Raw genomic sequence first — 12,936 nt, 5'->3', positions numbered from 1 at the left:
TAAGTTAGGAAAACCACAGTCTTTCTGAGAATCCCGTAGCGAAGCATGGGTACATCAGCTAGTAACTTATAAATCTCATTTTTGTCCCGAATTGGTATCAACTCAACCTAACATTAGTTATGCTGTACTATTGCCAAAAAAAAAAAGTCTATTCACATACCTTTACTAGAAATTTTGACGCAAATGTTTACTTGTTAATTTAATGGATAATCAATTGAATATAGCAACAGAATCTCCTAAGATCTTATTTTATTTTAATTTTTCTCTGAATCCCTGAAAATCCCTCAACACATGAATGTTTTCTGAATGGTCATTTTGCTACCACTTATGGAATTCTTTTTGTCTTCCTTTCTATGTTTGTTTATGATTTCATAATGTTTCTTATTGATTTTCTGTATAGTATAATATCCTTATACTATTTGCACTGAGGTGGGGTTATAGTGTTAAAAGAGGACTGATCTCTGAGTTAATCTTAATATGAGGATTCATTTTCAGTTCTATTTCTCTTGTTAATCTGAAATAAGGGATTGCCCTTCGCACTTAACGTATGCTCAGTCTTTTCCTAGATTCTCTTCCATGGTGACTTCTGTGGATTAGTAACTAAGACTCTCTTATTTTCCTGGCAAAAATAATGCAGTACTAGAAAATGAAAAAAAAAAAAAAAAGGGCTATCATTCTCCTTGGTTGCATGGTCAGCATCGTGGCCTAGTGTTTATAGGGCCCTGGGTTCGATTGTTATTTCCTCTGGCTCGGGGAGTCGGTATTCATTCTAATGCACTCTTCTTCTACACACAGCTGATCACACTACCAGCCACCATTAAAACACGTAGGCTACTAGTAAATATATCCCTTCAACAGGAAAGGCATCTGGCTGTAAAATTAGTCCAAACCCACATGGCCAACCCCACAAAATTGAGAAAAGCTCAAGAAAGAAAATAAAGATGAGTTAAAGAGCTAATTTCAGTGCCTCATGCCATGTACACTCAGAGAAGTACTTCAGCAATCAAAAGGGGTGAAGGAAAGGAAACAAGTAAATAAATCAAATTGCGGGAAAACCAACATTAATACACTACAGTACAAATGTTGTAGGTTTTATGTATATATTATTATAAGTATGGCGTAGATTTCTATGACCTAAAAATGTATGAAATATATTATGTATTTATGACCTAAAACACATTAATATATGACGTATAAAATTCAAAACATAACTTAATGAATAGCCTCTATATTACATACAAAAGCACTTTTATTATGATTGCTACAGGCTGCAATTAATGTAGAGTGAAAATAGTTTTAATTCTTCAAAAATCCTTAACCTAAAAATTAACTATAATGCTGAATAGTTACACTGCATACTCATAGGCAATGATGGACTCTGTGGAAGACATGAACACTTAAGTTACTTTTACTGTTCAATATTCAGTCAGTTTTATGTTATACACAAAATATGTGGTATTTGAATTAAGCTTTTGTATCTGATCTAGTCTCCATAGTCAGGGTAGTTGCGATTAATGACCACATGCATCTTAAGGTTGTTGAATGAGAATCCTCTCCTCATGTCACTGATTGTCTTTTAGAAAGAAAAGCTTTTGACATGACATGATGTAACGGGAGCATACTTGAATAGAGTTAAATCACTTGGACAAAATTCCTGGAAATCTGCAGACAAATAACTGCAGAATTGCCTGTGCTTCGGTGAAAACAATAGTCTGGTTTCCAGGAATTGACCCAACCAGCAAACAATAGCTCTTACTTGCTAGAAACATTCCAGACATTACTTTTCAATGGTTCTTCAGTAGAAGTATATTCCAGTCTATTCTGAAAGATAATTTCTAGAGCTTACTCTTTCTTAAAAAACAAAATTCAAATATGTCGTTATGAAATTTTGTTAAAAATATGTCACCAAACTTTAAAAAAGCCTAAATATTCATTTATATGCCCAATGAAACCTGTTTAGTTTTAATTATCATGCTTGGAAATGTATTGAAATTACAAGACTTCATGATATAATGTTAAGGAGAAAGTATGACTTGTCATAGAAATCCACCCCCTAATTATTATTATTTTTTTATTATTAGAAAAGATTCGCACAATGTGCAAAGAAAATCATTTTATTCTCATTTTCATCGAGGCAGAATTTAGTCAGTGACACTAATCTTTCCAGCATGACATTGCGTGGTACCTCTCACAGCTTTTCCTACACAATTTGCATTAACACTGTAATTCGTTTGGTTCATGGTACTTGGCTCTGCTGCATATCCGGCGGTAAAATCCATGAACAGCAAATCGCGTCATTACATGTCTACGTTCATATCCAGGCTTTTTCCATTTGCTGTTTAACATAGCGTCTGTCAGCGGAGAGATGGCGTGGAATGACATTAGTAGATGAATAAGTTTGAATGGCGTTAATAAAAGTAGGAAAGATCACAATATGAAGATAAAGTTGGAATTCAGGAGGACAAACTGGGGCAAATATTCATTTACAGGAAGGGGAGTTAGGGATTGGAATAACTTACCAAGGGAGATGTTCAATAAATTTCCAATTTCTTTGAAATCATTTAGGAAAAGGCTAGGAAAGCAACAGATAGGGAATCTGCCCTAAATGCAGATCAGTATTGATTGATTGAACTCCAGCCATATTTCTCTGAAGGTCTATGAGCAAATTCTGGTATGCCAGTGTAGAGAGTAGTTGCAGTTGTAAGGGGGTAGGGGTATGGGTTAGAACGCGAGGGGTTGGGGCACAGTTCAAACCCTACGTGGAATAAGATTCAAATCACGCGCCTGTAGCTTCAGTTCAGGCCTGCTCCGATAGGTGGTGGCCGTGTGCATTCGCGGTGTTATGCTTATTCTCCTTGCTGTTATGGCCCGGTCCTGGTAGGCCCATTTGTTTTGCATGCGGTTTGGTTAGGTCACTGCCATTGTTTATCAGCGACTTTCAGATGTTCTGACTTTATTCTGTCTCTTACGTGGTCACGCCGGCCAAATCGTGCGTGACTGCATTTATTTCTCGCCTTGCTATTAAAATGGTGCGAAAGTGTTGTGTACCGGGCTGTAACAGTAATTATGCCTTAAATGGTGTGATACGCGAGTATGTACAATGTTTTAGTTTCCCGAAAGAGCAGTTATTACTCAAACAATGGGTGCAAAATATCCCTCGAAAATACTGGACTCCTTCAGAATCAGCTGTTGTGTGTATTAAACATTTTGACCCAGACTGCTTAGAACTAGAAGTCTCGTATAAGAATACCGATGGTGAAGTAAAGACGTTCCATCATGATAGACCGAAATTAAAAGCTGGTTCCTTGCCCACGATTTTTGATAGGTTGCGTGCTTATCTGTTGGAGAAGACTGCCGTAAAACAAAACAAAAAACACACAGGACATACCAGTGGAATTAAAAGAATTACAATTCGAGAGCAATGGATCTCCAAATCCAAGGCATCGAAAAATGACATTAACTGGAAGAAGAGAACTTTTACGGAAAAAGTTACGAAGGAAGATACTCCAGGGAATCATTCATATTACAGGTAACTGTTCGCGGCAGTTTTTGTTTCTCGACCGAGTTCTTGCGTCGCTCCAGCTAATTCCTTTATCAACGGCCTTGAATCTAAATGTTGCATGTGAGGTCTAGCATTAACCTGTAATTGGAAAGTTTCTCCGTAATGCCGTTGGGGCACTGAACGCCAACGCTGCTGACACGCTGTGTTGTGTGCACAGTAATTTTCGTATTTGAGATGTATTTTGTTGTTGCTTATGCGTTCATTGTAAGGTGTTGGTTATTGCGAGTTGATAGTTGTGCGCTAGTCGTTTTTTGTGTGTAGTGTAGTAATTTGTTTTTCTTTTAACTGTGTTTGCAAATTTTCGAATATGTGATGTGTGCCTTGTAACCTGCCTTTCTTTGTACCAAACTTGGAACAGGAAAAAAGGAGCAAAGGGACCCGTACCATTTCATGAATTTCCTGCAAACAAAGCGCACGTGGCTTGAGAGATTTCTGGCGGATAACTTCGTCCTAAACAGTAATTCTCCTTTATGCGCTAATTCGATTTTTTAAATTACTGTATGTAGTTTAGGTAGTTACTTGGTTTCCTTAAACGAACTTTACAAATATTCGATCATGTATTGTTGTGTGCCTTTCTGTACTTCGGACAGGAAAAGGAGTAGAGGGTTACTATCATTTCACCAATTTCCTGTAGACCAGGACCAATCTGAAGAGTGGCTCAGTGCGATTTCTCGCGCCAACTTTGTACCAAATAGTAATTCTCCTTCTTCTGTTGTTTGTAGCCTTCATTTCAAAGACGACGATTATTATTTTCCATTAGAAAGCAAACTTAGGAGACTAAAAAAAGGTGTTGTTCCATCATTGTTCCCCAAGTATCCCAGTTACAGTGTGATTAAAGCCATGAATCCCCGAAGAAAAATTCCTAAAATAGTACCAGCTGCACCTGAAAAACGCGAAAGAGTTGAAGCTGCTTATGATTTTCAGTATCCTGGTGCAAGCTGTTCAACATCCAATAATGAAGGTAGGGCCTACAGGCAATTTTCTGTCAGAGATTTTGTTTTTATATAAAGCTAGGCTAGTGCAAAATGTTTTAAGTCATCAGTCCGTAGACTGGATTGATAGAGACTCCGTGGCACCCTATCCTGTGCTAACCTTTCCATTTGTATGTAACGACTACATCCGCTATAATCTGCTTGTCATCTGTAGATAGCAGTATCTTCATCTCTTTATCTCCATAGGCTTCCTTTGTTTCCTTCACAATTTTGTCCTTTACCATAATAAACCACTCCCATCTTAGTCGAGTGTTATTCCTAAACCATTCTGTCTTTCCAACTGGGGTCAGTACTCGCTAAGTTGTTGTACATTGCTTGAACCATTTCTAACATTTCTCTTCAGAGTCTTTTTAACCATGGTTTCCCAAACCTCTGTGGGGACAGGGGTGTTTAGCAAAAGTCTCTCTCGAGGGGACTGGGAGCCTTGTTTCATCTTCGTTTGGATAGGTTAGGGTCCGGCAGCGCATTCTACATTAGTGGTGAAAGACAAAATCAATCACTTATGCTGGATTTTCATAGCAAAAATACTGTTCTGTATGCAATATTGTTTCCTGTATGGCTTTTTTATACTTGTGTTTTTATTTTGCGTGGGTTGGTAACCAACTCTGAGAGAGTTGATTCCTGGGAATTAAGTCATTTCCCATTATGTATGTTGGGTATTCAGCCCGAAGGCTGGTCTGATCCTCCACAGTTCCACCAAAGGCTATCATAGACAGCCTAGGCGTCACTGAAGAGGCATACTAGGGAAATGAGGAGTGAGGTAGTTTCCCGTTGTTTTCCCATTACATGTCTGGCAATAGCAGTTCAAGTAGGTGCTCAACCAATGGACAATAATGGACCAATTATATTGGTAGGGGCCTATTTTAAAATTACTCATTGGGGTCATATTTCAGGTTCCCTTGGGGAATTGATTCCTATAACGTGCAACATTTATTTCTGTTATAAATGTAAATGTGCTTCTGGGGGCAGGTTGGTGGATCCCTGGCTTTTGCAATGGACATATCTCTGCTTTAAAAGCAATTCCAGATTACATTTCAATATTTTAATCTTCCTTATACTGTAATGATATTAAGGCTGTTCAGTGCAAGATGAAATTCTACTGAATACATATCCTAAGAACCTACTGTCATGAAATGATCTACCTGTTCCAAGCTTTTATATCTCCAACCTGACGTTCAGTCCTACTGACATCTCGTTAGCCTTTAAATGCTAAGTTTTATATCATACTCATATCTTTTCAAGCTCCAAGATATTGGAGTGCAAGCTCTTAGCATGGTTTACCATTAAGGGCAAGTAGTCGGTCTAGGCCAAACTGCTTACTACATTTTATTTTGCTAGTTTCCCACCTGTCATTTTATGCCTTTCAGTAAATGATCCCTGTTTACTGTGAACAGCTAAGATGATCGGTTACAGCCTTATATAACTACACAAGAACCTCATTTATCCAGACTAAATGGAACTGGAGGTAATCTGGATTATCAAAAATCCAGATAATCCCGAAACAAACTAATGAATGTAAGCTACTGATCTATACAAATCTCTGACTAACAAGAAAAAGAAACCACTTTTTTGGCACATGAACTCAATACAGTACTTGCTGTTCTCTCTTCTGTTTACTAAAATGTTTCCTTTCTTCTGAATTTGTCTAACATTTGAGAGCAGCACAATCGTGTAAACGTTTACCAACATCACAATTGATGAACATTATTAAGTATCCACATTGATGCTATTTAATTAAAATCGAGAACCTTCCACATTTCAGTGGACTTATTATATTGTCAAAGAATGCCAGTTGTTTATAAGAACATGTTTCGTTTCTTAATACGAGACATCATCAGTTTAGTAATACATAAAATTGACAAAAGACATTAATTAAAACATATAATGAATTGATAAAAAGCCTTTTTTAAAGGCATGTTTTTATGTATTTCTAAGCTGAGGATGTCTCATATTAAGAGACAGAACCTGTCCTTATAATCAAGCGTCATTCTTTGACAACATAATAAATGCATTGACAGCTGTAAGGTTTTTGATTTTAATTCATTTCACCAGTTTGCTGGAGTCGTTTCCATCTGACATTCTAGGTAAACCATTCATTTTTCCAGTTGTGCTGGTGCCTCCACATGAGGCATTAACTTCTTCCCCTAAAATGCCACTCGCTTTCATTTTCAATTCACCCTCACTGCCCCCTCTGTATCACAGGCAGCGATAATTTCGTCATCGGTCGTCATGCCACAAGTAATTAAATCTCTTTTTGGCACTTCTTCCAGTCCGACAAAGTTGTTGAAGTCCCTACACCATATTTTTCAGCTATGTTTTTTCAGCAGTTCTCCTTTGTGTATTCTGTTTAGTGCCTAGAAGATTTTGCCTATCAAAATAACCACTATCGTTAACTTCAATGCCAATCACTCACGCACACTCAGAACTTGGGAACAAAAGAAGAATGCATTGCATCTTATCAATGTGAGGAACAGATCCACATTGACCTTGGTAACGGTAGCTTGAAGCATTGAGACTGGCGATCTCTATGATACTTGAGGTGCGAACATAACAACTGTATATTTTCATCTGTATAGTACAATGTTTTTCAAAGGGCATGCATATTTTTTGTAAAAAAGAAATACAAAAATAATCATTCAGTAAATAAAAAAGCAATCTGGATAAACCACAAATCTGGACTAAAGAGGACTGAATAAACAAGGTTCTTATGTACTTTCTTTACTCTCACTGCGACCTGCCTGTCATAATTGCTTTTTAGTATTGATATGTCTCATATTTTAGCTCATGCAACTGTATTTTTTTCTAGGTCCTAATGGAACCAGCAGAATGGTGGAGAGGGTGACTGTCACGTGTGAGCCGCCAGATTACTCTCAAGAAAGTTTGAGAGTGGTAAGTGGTTTGCTCCATAGCTATTATTGAAATTTAATATGATTAGAATTAGTTATGTAAATGAGCTAGAAAAACAATGCTGTATGACAAATTTTCTAAAGAGAAATCAAGCCATAGGTCTATGTAGAAAGGCGAGACCATGAATAGGAACACACAGTATGATTAACACAATGACAGGGCATTGTAGAAAAAGGGAGCAGTAGAAAGGGAAGATAATAATGTTTTTATTTATTCTGGCAAAGTTAGGGATATAGGCCTACTCCCTTTCTTACACTTAACCAGTCTTAACCTAGAACACTGTTAATGATAATTACTGATGACAATAATATGATAACAATATTAACAGTAATAGTATTAATGAAAGTAATCACACGTAAAAAACAAATATCGTCTATATAATACACATCATACGTAGAGTACATTAAAATATATTAATAATGAGTACTATTACTACTACTTAAGAGAAAGTTTAGAAAATGTATACATTTCTACAGTATACTGAGATATTGCCTTAAATTGAGAGTTGAAGAGAAGGATTAGGAAGAAGAAGAACAAGAATATATGTGAAAGGAAGAGGGAAATAATGATGAAGAGGCGATAGGAGTAGATGTTTTCAGGTCATAACTTGATGATTCATGCATGTTTACCTAGTATTTTGACACAGGCATGTTTAAAAGCTGACCTGCTGGACATTCTTCTGACGTCCACTGGTAAGAGATTCCATTGTTGGGCAGCGGTAACAGTGAATGATTTCATGTAGATTGCTGTTCTGTGTACAGGCAGGGATAAACACAGGGTGTTGCAGGATTGGGTATTTTTGTTATGATCTGTGGAGAGGAGCTTGATGCGATCATGGCGATAGGCTGTTTGAGAACTTTTAAGAATATTATGCAAAAGGCAAAGTGTATGAAGTGTGCGTTGCTCTAGCAGGCGAAGCCACCCGAGCCGTGTGTAAGACGGTGTGACATGGTCAGCGTAAAGAAGTCCGCAGATAAATCTTACACAAGCATTCTGAGCACACTGTGATTTCCTTCCCCATTCTACTCCTAGGTTGTTGTAAACTATATTGCAATAATCAGAATGAGGTAATGCGAGTCATTCAACAAGAATTTTCTTTAGTTTAAAAGGGAAAGTGAATTTGAATTTAGTGTATTGTTCCGTATATTTTTCTACACACAGATATAGTTTGGGCAGACCAGGACAGATGTTCGTCAAATGTTATACCAAGATTTCTTACATTTTGGCTATACTGTATGGGAGTACCATGTATGGACAACTATGGTAACGTTGTTCGATTGAGTTTGCAAAGTGCTGTAATTTAGGGAAACCAATAATTATTGGCTGGGATTTTGATGGGTGTAATTTTAATCCATAATTTTTGGCCCGTATATCTATGGTCATCAAGTCTTCATTCAGGTAAAGTGTTTCTGAGTGTATTTTATTTATTAAATAGAAAGCGCACAATGTGCGTGGTACATATTAATGCAATTCTACTATTACTACAAAGTTGCCTTATTGAGATAGTCCTTTTATTACACACTAGAGTGTGATATCTATCACACTGTCCCCCACACCATTTACACTTGCAATCAGAGGTTGGGTTGTGGAATTTTATATTTGTACACAGCTTGAAGTGAAATCCATGTACTGCAAAGCGGGTAATCGTATGCATGTTCAGTTCTTGTGGCTGTTACCACATCATAAGTCGCAATAGTGAAAGTGCTTTTCCATTCATTAGATGTCATAGCTTCTGTGGAGTGACGTAGAATTCTATAGGAATATTCCTCTTCTTTTCATACAGAGTCTGTAATAGTGCAAAGCTTTGCTGTGTACACGGTAATGCAATTTCTTATCTCAATTCCTCGATGAAGAACAGTTCCCGTGCCATCTCATATACCAATCTTATCTGGGAATATTTTGAGACACTTAGGACTCTCATTATGTGTTCTGTTTTAGGAACCATTGTTATTGCCCTGCAGAGGGTATCAATTACTTCTTCCTCTTGAAGTTCTGGTTGAAAATAAACCCCCATGAAGATTCCACGTATTGTCCTCAATTCTAATACATTGCTAGTCTTGTAAATTATAGAAAATTGTGCCATTCTTGGACTCAAAAATAGGATATGCCCCCTCGAGGACGACCTGCATTACCTTGTTCCGCGGAACTGTGTATGGCATAGAGGTTGAGCGCTGGCCAGTCAGATGTCAGAAAGGTTTCCGTCAAGGTTATTACATCATATCTATTAAATGGGTCCGTAGGAACATTTTTTGCAGCATTTCTTAAGCCTTCAATATTCCATGTCATACATTTTATTTGTGCTGCGTTTTTGTTTACTAATTTTAGTCCCTGAATAGTTGTGTGTATTGGGTCTGGATTGAACATGGATACCGTTGTCTTGTAAGCGACGAAAATTATAGCGTCGAACAGTCACTCGTTCAGGCCAAAACTCAGGTTTGTTGACTTGTTGAAGGTCATTTAATGAGAAACCAATCTTGAATGCAACATTTGTTCTCTTGGTTTCTGACTTTTCACATTTTACATCATCAATCCCATTATCTCTAAGGTATGATATCAAGTAGTTGTCTCATGCAACTTTCCAACATAAAGCCATGCCATACTATTCCCTGCTTTCAGTGAGCATAATTCTTTTGGTCTTGTCCCCTTTGTGGCTTTTCAGGTTTGCTGTGTATATATATCTGTATTCGTCTGCGTGTAAGTGGTATTTACAGTGTTCTAATCTGGAAGCTGTGCCATTTATATACAAAGAGAAAAGTAGGGGTCCCAATACAGATACTTGTTCTATTCCTAATGTCAACAGTACGCAAATTTGAATATTCATTGTTGTTGTTAAGTAAACACTGCCGGCGGCTGGTGGGATAGGAACTGATCCACTGGGGTTGCACTCGCGGAGAAATTTAAACTATTTCATTTGGATATAAGTATGTCTCTGTCAACAGTAAAGTCCAGTAATGCTAGAACTGTTGCTTGTTTGTTGTCCATAGCTTGCCTTATGTCATCAGTCAAATTTGTGTTAATGCACTGCAAGTGCTGTGTCTCTGTCTAAAGCCGGACTGGTGGATGTCGAGGAAATTGTGTTGAGTAAGATAGTTGGTAATTTGCTTGTGAACTATGAATTCTAACATTTTTGACAATGTGCATAAGATGTTAATCGGCCGATAGTCACCGATGTCCTTTGCCAGTCTTGTTTTCGGAAATGGGCAAACTATGGCCATTTTCCATATTTGCTGACAAGTCCCCTGTTGTAGTGAATAATTAAAGATATTCACCAATGAAAAATGACGTGGTGGACAAACTTGAAAACATGTTTTGTGGTTATCCTATGTCACTAATCTTTTACTACCAGTATTCATCTTTATCATATATTTCTTCCCATTTCCTGCATTTGTTGACTTTCTTATCCAGCAATGCCTGTGGGTGGGAGCGGTAGAATAACACTCACGGTATCCCGTGCCTGTTGTAAGAGACAACTAAAAGGGTCTCCAGGGGCTCTGAACTTTTTAGCAAGGGTTGGCGATCACGGGGCCCTTAGCTGAATCCAGGCATAGTTTCCATTTACTTGCCATCTATCCTATTCGACCTCCCTTGGTCAACTCTTGTTCTGTTCCAACCCCGATGGTATTAGAGCACTTGAGGTCTACGGAGTCTTTCGTTTTCACGCCCTTCATGGCCCTACCCTATCTTTGGCCGATACCTGCATTTCTGAAGTGGTGGATCCCTTCCATTTTTTTCTCTCTGATAAGTGTTACATAGGGGATGGTTACCTATGTAGTTCTATTACTTCTTATGCTAAATTTCCCACGTCACGGCTGAAGATCTGTTAACCCTTTCACTCCGGTCAACTGTTGTAGCAGTTGGGTAGTAGTTGTGCCGTGTACCCAGTGGACTGCTGTAGCAGTCGTGCTGGAGCCATGCCTCATAGCCGGTCGACTGCTGTAGAAGTCGCGTGTCTTTCGGTTGTTTCCTGTTTCACTATGATAGACTGCTGGAGAAGTTCGGCCTTGGAGGTCTTTCGTGACTGTCTTTGGAGTCCATAGTTAACACATTGCTGACCGGATGCTTGAGCTTGTCACATACCCTGTGGACCGGACATTTTTCTACTAAGCATACTAGGGTGCACTTGATTATAAAAATGTAAATAAATATTAAACCAGTCAATATTTTATCTTTAAAGTTGCTATGGGTACTCTCCAATGCCCCTAGTAGGTAGTGGATCTGCCTTTACAAAACCATCTTCAGCGTCAATTCCTAACACATCATTACTGTTTACATCGTTGTCGTCGTCAGAATCACTTGAATAAATAAGTACGCTAGGTAAATTACGGCATGTAGAGGCTTGAATATCACTTCCACTATCACTCTCACATTCAGTTTCCACTAATTCATTAGACTAACGATCATCGGTATATAATTCTTATAAAATATCGGCGTCAGCTAACACCGTATTCCGCGGGCGCTCCATCTTGTCATTGACTGAACCGGCAGAAAGAAAGTCGACGTTTCGAAACTAAATCAAACAATAAAAGAGGCCGTGAATAAAAGAAAAGTGGCAGATATACATCTACGATTTATTCTACTCAATGTGCACGTCCGAAATAGTTCAATAATATGGTCAAGAGATGTCACAGGATGACCGAAAACAATGTCGTGAATAAAACCGAGATTTCTCGGGGCCCGTCACCTACCGCTGGCGAGCGTACTACGAGATTTCTCGGGGCCCATCACCCATGTGTTAAGGCCCCCTCTAGGGACACCAAGACCTTGACGTCGGTGTGGGGGCTCGTGTGCTTGTCGATCCCGAGGGCTGTGCCAGCTCAGGGTTACCCATGCTGGATTGGTCTTGGTGTAGGGCCAGACTAACAAGGTGTCCCCCGAGTTGCCCGAGAGGTGTTTGTGCTCTTTAGATTTCATAACTGTTTCTATCCTTCTATTTTCACATTTTTAAATTTCATTCCTCTTCCTGTCTAGCCAATCTCTTTGCCTCGGGTAGAATAGGTTAGTATGGAGGTTTCATCCTCACTCAATCGCAAGTTTCGGGTCGTGGCGAGGTGTTTCATGGCTACTGGGAGAGTAGTTCTTAGCGGCCCACTCCAACCACAAGTTTCGGGTCTTGGCGAGGTGATGCATGGCTACCGGGGGAGTAGTTCCTAGCGACCCCCCTCCAGAAACCGGGCGCCCTCTAGAGTATATAGCCTTGCCTTCGGTATATCAGGGCTCTGCCGAAGGTCGACTTTTTATATCCTACTCTTGGGACTATGCATGGGTTTTGAGTTTGTTTTTAATTCATCGAAGGCTGCAGGCCTTAAAACTGCGTCTTTTAATTGTACCACAAAGAAGCGTAAACGTTTTAACCGAGCCGATGATTTGTTAAATGGGGAAACTGTTGTAACCAAGGTTGAAATTTACAAAACACAACTTTTATTGCTTCACTTTATGGTATTTACACAAATAACTGAAATTTATTTTGAAGCAAAA

At 38.6% G+C, this 12,936-nt stretch overlaps 1 protein-coding gene across 7 annotated transcripts in view; it reads left to right on the top strand.

Moving 5' to 3' along the window:
- LOC136884672 (THAP domain-containing protein 1 B) overlaps positions 1-12,936 on the top strand; it is a 163,505-nt gene that overhangs the window by 102,414 nt on the left and 48,155 nt on the right. For 5 of the 7 annotated variants that reach the window (XM_068230121.1, XM_067156934.2, XM_067156933.2 and 2 more), the window contains one exon: positions 7,361-7,443. In XM_068230121.1, coding sequence (XP_068086222.1) covers positions 7,361-7,443 — 83 coding nt within the window. Of the gene's footprint in view, positions 1-2,783; positions 3,530-4,152; positions 4,524-7,360; positions 7,444-12,936 lie in introns of those variants that run through there. The other 2 variants (XM_067156929.2, XM_067156936.2) reach the window with 2 other exon arrangements.

This window comes from Anabrus simplex, chromosome 13, assembly GCF_040414725.1.
Source record: "Anabrus simplex isolate iqAnaSimp1 chromosome 13, ASM4041472v1, whole genome shotgun sequence".
NCBI classification, from domain to species: domain Eukaryota; kingdom Metazoa; phylum Arthropoda; class Insecta; order Orthoptera; family Tettigoniidae; genus Anabrus; species Anabrus simplex.
This window is presented reverse-complemented; position numbering and strand designations above follow the sequence as displayed.